Source organism: Rhea pennata, chromosome 4 (assembly GCF_028389875.1).
Source record: "Rhea pennata isolate bPtePen1 chromosome 4, bPtePen1.pri, whole genome shotgun sequence".
NCBI classification, from domain to species: Eukaryota; Metazoa; Chordata; class Aves; order Rheiformes; family Rheidae; genus Rhea; species Rhea pennata.
This window is the reverse complement of record NC_084666.1, coordinates 364,351-372,016: the sequence shown is the minus strand read 5'-3', so window position 1 is coordinate 372,016 and position 7,666 is coordinate 364,351. Positions and strand designations below refer to the sequence as shown.

The 7,666-nt window shown below is 70.6% G+C and overlaps 1 protein-coding gene across 1 annotated transcript; it reads right to left on the bottom strand.

Moving 5' to 3' along the window:
• Positions 1 to 1,355: 1,355 nt before the first annotated feature.
• LBX2 (ladybird homeobox 2) lies at positions 1,356 to 7,056 on the bottom strand. The gene is made up of 3 exons (XM_062574475.1): positions 6,723 to 7,056; positions 2,908 to 3,229; positions 1,356 to 1,479 (listed from the first exon to the last, which is right to left on the bottom strand). Exons 1-3 carry the CDS (start codon positions 7,054 to 7,056, stop codon positions 1,356 to 1,358), a joined length of 780 nt encoding a protein of 259 aa, XP_062430459.1.
• Positions 7,057 to 7,666: the final 610 nt, after the last annotated feature.

The window sequence follows — 7,666 nt, the reverse complement described above, 5'->3', positions numbered from 1 at the left end:
ACTGCTGCATGTGCAAACCCCACAGTGCTGTGGGCAGATCCTGCTGGCCTGGGCTGTCCTCGGAGCCTCTGGGGGCCCACAGGAAGTCGGGGGGGGAAGGGGCAGCCCCAGTGTGGGTGCAGAGTGGGACTCCTGACGCTGGAGATGTTGCCTGGGGCTGGTGTTCCCTGGTGGTCTCTGAGCAGAGCTGGGTGGTGCAAATCGGGAAGAGGTGGGAGAAGGGAGGCAGGGAGGGATGTCCAGGATCCTGTCCCAGCTTTTGCCCTCTGCCTCCGTCTTTTGGAGAGCTCTGGCCAGGGGCATCTTGCCCGATGTTGGCATTCGTGGACGTGCATGCCAACAGCTCCCAGCCACTGCTTTGCGCCCTCGGTGTGCCGCCCAGAGCTCATCCCAGTCCATTCCCCAGAGGAACGCGCTGCCGCGGGCAGCCGTCCTGCTTTGGGGGCACTCCTGCGAGGCGCCAGGCCGGCGGCACAGGCCACGTGCCCGCCCCAGCTCTGGGGAAGGTTTGCAGCACGGCCATGCGCATGCACCACGTACGCCTTTCTGAGGCCTCCTACCTGTCAAATTAAAAGCAATTCCCTACGGGGGTATGCTCAAAGGCACTTTCAGGGCTAAATCTCATTTCTCCCCCCTCCCCCTCAGCCAGCTCTGCTGCAGTGCTGGGGGAAGGGAAGGACAATGCAATTAAAAACGGAGTAAATAATGGAAGAAGCGGTCTCCGTTTGGAAGTTTGCACCAGCGTAATTAGATCAGCAAGGCCTCATATGGATTCTGGTGGGACTCGCAGGCAAGAGACACATATAGCTGTAGAGAGGGAGGCTCCAGGGACCTCCTGCAAGGGCATGGAGGTGGTAGTGCCTGACACCTCCCCATGGCTGCCCATCCCTGCAGTGTCTGGGCTCCTTGCTTGCGGCACTGGCTGTGTCCCATCGCAAGCCCAGGTGATTGCACTTGCCCCATCTCCAGGCCTGTGTGCAAAGGAAATGTTGGACATTGGGGGTGACGGGAGGGGGCTGGAGACTGCAGCATGCACCCCAATGTGCAAGACCCCACGCAGGCCCCCAGTGTCTCCCCCTGCTGCCTGGGGACTTCCCTGCTCCTCCGCAGGCAAAGCCAGAGCCTCTCCAGCTGACATCATCACTCAGCAGTGAGGTCACCACAGCAGCATGACGTCACGGGCAGCTGGCATGGACTCGCAGGCCGTCGGAGCAGGTGCCTCTGTGGCAGGGCCATGCAGGAAGGGGCTGAGATGCTCGACACACATGTGCCTCATACGGGCTCTGCAGCTTCTCAGCCCAGCTGAAATCACTTTTTTGGCATGCTGTGCTGGAAACGCTGCCAGACCGACTCCGTCACGGAGGGGCTGGGCTCTGCCCTCTGCCCAGCAGCATGCGCTGATCCCAGCTCTCCAGGCCCTGTCCCTCTGGCCGCCCGCCGTCCCTCTGCAGCCAGACGTGAGACGGCGTGTGTGGGCAGCTGGAGAGGGTCACACGCATGTGTAAGTGCGTTCACACAGACGTCCATGCCACTGCTGTCGCACACGCACATGGGCACATTGGCAAGGTGGCATGCTCCCACGTGGGATGTGTTTGCACTCACTCGTGCAAGCCCACTGCTGCTCTGGCAGCACTCACCCACTGGCACGTCAGCCTGGCAGGCAGGGGACAGAACCAGAGGGTGGTTTTGGGGCTGCAACCCGCGGCATCCCCCTGCTCACCCTCTGCCCGGGTGCTGACCAGCCCGATGACCACAGCACTTTGCAGCCCACCTCCGTCACTGGTGCATCGCTCGACAGTGCTTGGTTTCCTGCACTCTGTCACTGGGTGTGGGCTGGCCCCACTGTGCCTGTGGGAGTTGAGACTGTGTGATGTGGGGCACAGCTCCGTGGGACGTGGCACTGCATGGGGATGTGGCCCAGGGAACCTGTGGCCCTGGGCTGCTGGCCAGACTCAAAGCAGCCGGCCCACTCACAGCAGTGCCCCGACAGGCCGGGGGCCCGAGGACAGGGCACTGCTGGGCTGCCTGGGGTGGGGACAGTATGAGGTGGGGGGAGCATGAGCTGGGGGTCCCAGTGCTCCAGCAGCACCTGGGCCAGGGCAGGCTCCAGGGACAGCTCCTCTGTCAGCCCCCACTGCTGGACATGGTAATACATGGTGCCATGGCCCAGACTGAACCGTTTGGGCCGGCCCAGCCCAGAGGGGGGCACTGCCCTGGACTGGGGTGCCTGGCCTGGAGGGGCTGCCGATGCACCCACACGAGGACCTGGAGAGGGCACCAGGAACACCGCTGTCCTGGTACGGGAGTGTGTGCACAGCTCAGGGGGCGGGGGGGGGAGGGGGACGGACTGTGTGGTATGTGCACACCCCTCCCACGCCCTTATTCGGGGTCCACCTTGTCGGTCCGTCCATCCCTTGCTGTCTCATGTCCCGTGCTGGCCAGACCCCTTGCCCCAGTGAGTCCCTCTGCTCCTCATTAATAAGGTGTCTCCTTTATTCAAAATATATACACACGGGCCAGGCCGGGCCCCTGAGTCCCGGCTCCTTCTCCCCCCCCCCTCCCCCCCGCCCTGGGCCCGGCTCGTTGTGGGGCAGCCCCACGGGGCAGCTGGGGGCGACGAGGCCGGCACAGACAGACCGACAGGACAGACACGATAGAAAATAAAATTAAAAAAAGAAAGAAACAAAGACAAAAAGAGAAAATTGCACCAATTCCCCGCGGCGCGGGGGGTGGGGGGCCCGGCGGCAGCGCGGCCGCCCCGTCCGGCTGAGGTGTGCTCGGTCAGTCCGGGCGCCGGCGGCCCGGCTCGCCGCGGCGCCGCCCGCTCAGTCCGCCACGTCGATCTCCTCCTCGGAGAGCTCGGAGGCGGGCGGCGGCGGCGGCGGGGGGCCGGCGGCGGGGCCGGGCCCCGGGGAGCGCGGCGGCTCGGGCAGCGCCGCCAGCTGCTCGAGGGCGGCGGGCGGCAGCGCCTGCAGCGAGGCCACGTCGGCGCGCATCTCCTCCAGGTCGCGCTTGAGCTTGGCGCGGCGGTTCTGGAACCAGGTGATGACTTGGGCCGTGCTCAGCGCCAGCCGCTGCGCCAGCTGGTCCCGGTCCGCCGGCGACAGGTACTTCTGGTAGAGGAACCGCTTCTCCAGCTCGTAGATCTGCTGGTTGGTGAACGCCGTCCGCGACTTCCGCCGCTTCTTGGAGGCCTGGCGGTGCCCGAAGGCGCCCAGCGGCTCCCGACCTGCGGGGACACGGCGGGCTCAGCGCGGCGGCGGCGCTCCCCGGCCCGGTGCGCCCCCGCCGGCCCCGCCGCGGCGCCTCCGCCCGGCCCCTGCCGGCCAGGCAGTGCCGAACCGGGCCGGGCCGCCCCCTGCGGACCCCTGCCCAGCCACGCAATGCCGAACCGGGCCGAGCCGAACCGGCCTAAGCCGACCCGCGCCGTGCCGTGCTGAGCTGTGCCGTTCAATACCGCACCCTGCCCAGCCACGCAATGCCGAACTGGGCCGAGCCGAACTGGCACCGTGCCGTGCCGAGCTGCGCCGAGCCGTTCAATGCCGCGCCCTGCCCAGCCATGAAATGTCGAAGCGGGCCGATCCGGTCCCCGCAGCGCCGTGACGAGCCGTCTCTTCCCTACCCAGGCAGTGCCGAACCGGGCGAGGCGGAGACAAGCCGAGGCGGCCGTTGCCGAGCCGAGCCGTTCAGTGCCGACCCGTGCAAAGCGAACCAAGCCGAGCCGAGCCGTGCAATGCTGACCCGTGCCACGCCGTGCCCACCCGAGATGGCCAGGCCTGTGCCCCACCGTCCCCTGCAGGCTCCCGGGGCTCAGCCGAGCGCCACTCCCGGCCCGCCGCTCTCGCCCGCCCAGCTCCGCGGTGCAGGCCGAGTCCACCCGTGTCCCTCCACGCGCGGGCTCGGCCCGCCGATCCGCGTCCCCGCCGGCATCTCCGGGGCTCCGGTCCCGTTGGCGCCCGCCGGCAGCGAACGCGGCGCCCCTGCCTCTCCCCGGCCCCGGAGCGGCCTCTCCAGGAGCCGCCGTGCCCGGGAGCCCGGGGGCCGCTCCCCGCCGGGCTCGCAGCAGCGCGGAGCCGGGGCCGGGGCAGTCCGAGCTGCGAGAGAGGGGCCCGATCCACTCGCGCTCCGTCCCGGCCTCCTTTCGTTTAAACAAATTTTACGTCCCCGGTCCGCCCGTTAGAGGCTTTCGGTTACCGACGGGGCCGATCCGCCGCCCGCACTCGGTAACGGACGCGTGGCAGCTCCCGGCCCGCGGCCCGGCCGCGCTCCCACGGCTCGGGGCTCGCCCCTGCCGCCGCCCGTCTGCCGGGGCTCCTAACGGATTCGCACTGGCGATGGCGTCCCGGTCCGCCAGCCGGGCCGTCCCGGCGCCCCTCCGTTAACGGGTTCTCGTCGCCTGCGGGAGCGATCCGCCCGCGGCCGCGGCCTCCGTGCGCGCACGGTAGCGTTTTACCGCGGCGCCGAGCCCGGAGCTGCCGGCGGCCCATCCCCGGCTCCGCCCGCTACCGGCTCCGCCGTGCCCCCGGCGCCGGTGCGCCCGCCCGCGGCCCCGTTCAGCCCGTGGGGGATTTACTGCGGCATCCCGCTCCCTGGCGGCTCCGTGCGCCTCGTAACGGGCTTGTCCCCGCGGGTCGCCGGGGCTGCCCGCGCCGGGGCTCCCGGCGCCGCCGCCGCCGCTCTGCGCTTCGGGGCCGGCTCCGCTCGCCGAAAGCGCCTGTGCGCTAACTGCGGGAGCGGCGACCGGCCTGGCCGTGGGCCCCTCCGGGAAATGTTTATTTTTTCGTTAGCTACAAGAAAGACGACCGGCGCGGCCGTGTCCGTGCGTCCGTCCGGAGAAATTTTTTTGTTTGTTTGTTTTCCCCGTTAGCTACGAGAAAGACGACCGGCGCGGCCGTGTCCGTGTGTCCGTTTGGGGAAATGCTTTTATTTTCCGTTAGCTACAAGAAAGACGATCGGCCCTGCCATGTCCTTGTGTCTGTCCGGTGAAATGCTTTCTTTTCGTTAGCTACGGGAACGGCGATCGGCCCGGCTGTGTCCATGCTTCCCTCCGGAGAAACGTTTTGTTTTTCCTTAGCTACAAGAAAGGCGATCGGCCCTGCCGTGTCCGTGTGTCCTTCAGGGGAAATGTTTTTTTTTTTTTTTTTTTCGTTAGCTACAAGAAAGACGATCGGCGCGGCCGTGTCCGTGTGTCCGTCCGGGGAAATGGGGTTGGTTTTTGTTAGCTACGAGAAAGGCGATCGGCGCGGCCGTGTCCGTCTGGAGAAATGTTTTATTTTTCGTTATCTACGAAAACGGCGATCGGCCCGGCTGTGTCCATGTGTCCGTCCGAGTAACGGTTTATTTCACTAGCTTGGGGATCGCCGATCGGCCCGGCCGGTGCGCGGTGTCCGCTCGACAAAGGATTTTTTAATACAGTGGCAACAAGATCCCGTTTACGCTCTGCTGTCCGGGGTCCGGTGACAACGGGATTTCTCTGTCCCGCTCCGCGGAAGCGCGACGGGAACCGCGCCCGGTCCCCGCCGGCCCCGCGGGCTCCCCTAGCCCGTTTCCACCCGCGAGACAGGCGGGGATTTACGGCGGCCGCCGGACGCCTCTCCGCCGCCGCCGGTAACGGGAGCGCGGGGCGCCGGGCCCCCGTGGCCCTGCAAACGGGATTTCGGCAGTGAGCACGCGGAGCCCGGCCCGGGACGGTCCGTGCGTGTGTTTCCGATGCAACGAATTCACGTGAGCACCGAGATCCCGAAAAACGACGGGACAGCGGGCCTTTTCGTTAAAGGCTTGCTGTTATCGACGGGACCGATCCATTCGCGGCCGCTCTGTTTCTCCGCGCTCGGTAACAGATTCGCACTGGCGACGGCGTCCCGGTCCGACCGCCGGGCCGTCCCGGCGCCCCTCCGTTAACGGGTTCTCGTCGCCTGCGGGAGCGATCCGCCCGCGGCCGCGGCCTCCGTGCGCGCACGGTAGCGTTTTACCGCGGCGCCGAGCCCGGAGCTGCCGGCGGCCCATCCCCGGCTCCGCTCGCTACCGGCTCCGCCGTGCCCCCGGCGCCGTTCGTTGAAATACTTGCACAGTTCGCGGTTTCGTTGTGCTCCCGGGCTTCCCCGTCGCTCTCCGCCGAGCCGCTGTCGCGGTCGCTGTGTCCGCGCCTCCGTCTCGTTGTCTCGGCGGCTGCCGGCGCCCGTCCCGGGGCGCTGGGAGCTCGGCCGAGGCCGCTCCGCCGAGGGCTCCCGCCGCCGCGGATCTGCTCGGCCCGGCGGCCCCAGGGGCGGCGGCGGCGCCGGGCTCGCTCAGGCTCCCGCGGACTGTCTACGGCACCGGGCCGCTTCCTGCCCTCCGGGCCGCGGCGCACTGTTACACGGAGCCCGGAGCCGGGGCTCGGGGCCCGGCAGGCTCCCCGGGCTGGTGCCCGCAGCGCCGATCGCGGCCCTTCCGCCGGCGCGCCCCGAGCCGCGGGTCTCACTGCCGCCCCGGTGCTGCATCGGGCCGGCGTGGTGCGGACACGAACCAAACTTACCGAGCCGCGGCCGCGCTAGGGCCGGGAGAGACCCCGGCCGCGGTCAGAGCGCGGCGGCGGCGCGCGCCCGGCCCCGCGCCCGGCGGCACAGGCAGCTCGGCGGCCGCGGCGCCCGCAGGCACCTGCCCCTTCGCCGCCGGGCCCGGGCCTCGGCCCCGCGGGCGCCCCAGCTCCCGGCCGCCGCTCGCCCCCCCAAGCGCCCCGGTACCTTCCGCCGCCTGCAGCACGTTCAGCTCCAGCCCCTTGAAAGTTTTGCTGGCGAGCTCCTCCAGGGCGCAGAGCGGAGAGGACGGGGCGCCCGCGGCGCCGCGCGGCGCGCCGGGCCCCGCCGCCTTGTCCGGCAGCCGCGCCGGGGGCGCGCCGTGCCCGGCGGGGGCCTTGCGCCCCGAGGGCTTGCTGAGGATGTCCTCGATGCTGAAGGGCGTCAGCGGCTTGTTGGAGTTGGCGGGCGGCGGGAGCTGGTCCAGGGCGCCGCGGCGGCGCTCCTCGGCCGCGGCGTGCAGCGGGGGGGGCCCCGCCGCCGCCTCCCGCGCCGAGGTCATGGCGCGGCCCCGCGCCGCCTCCGCACCGGCGCGGCTCAGCGGCGCGCCCGCCTCATGGTGCCGGGGGCGCGGCGGCGGATCCCCCCTCGCAGCCCCTCTCCCGGGCGCCCCGCCCGCGCATGAAGCTCGTCCGCGCCCGCCGCGGCCGCACTTAAACCCGCGGGCGCAGCCCGCCCCCTCGGCAGGGGCCCGCCGGCGGCGGAGCGCACGGTGCCGGCGCCGGGAGCCGCTGGGCCAGCTCCGCGCCCGCCGCCGCCGCTCCCCCCGCGGCCCCGGTGCCGCAGCCTTAAAGGCACGGGGCCGGGGCGGCTAATTGGGCACCGGAGGAGGAGCCTCCGCCGCCGCGCGCCGAGACGCGGGGGCGGGGAGGGGGGTCCCCGCCGCTCGGGGCCGCCGGGGGCCCGGGGCTCCGCGGGGGCGGCGGCGCGGCGGGGGGGGAGGGGGGGTGCCGCTGCGGGCCCGGTGCGGGCCGCGCCGCCGCCAGCGCGGACACACGGGGCGCCGAGCCGCCCCGCCCGCCCGCTGTAACGCGCTTTAAGCGCTCCTCGGGGCGTCCGGGCGCGGCGGGGCCCCGCGGCCGCCGGGTGCCGGTGCCTCCCGCCGCGCGCCC

What these genes read in the sequence shown, in the direction of transcription:
- LBX2 (XM_062574475.1), bottom strand. Translation starts at nt 7,056, where the DNA reads ATGACCTCGGCGCGGGAGGCGGCGGCGGGGCCCCCCCCGCTGCACGCC. An exon ending in CGTGCTGCAGGCGGCGGAAG is followed by an intron (nt 3,230 to 6,722) that starts GTACCGGGGCGC and finishes GTGTCCCCGCAG; the next exon opens with GTCGGGAGCCGCTGGGCGCC. An exon ending in GAGCCGCCGCGCTCCCCGGG is followed by an intron (nt 1,480 to 2,907) that starts GCCCGGCCCCGC and finishes GACCCTCTCCAG; the next exon opens with CTGCCCACACACGCCGTCTC.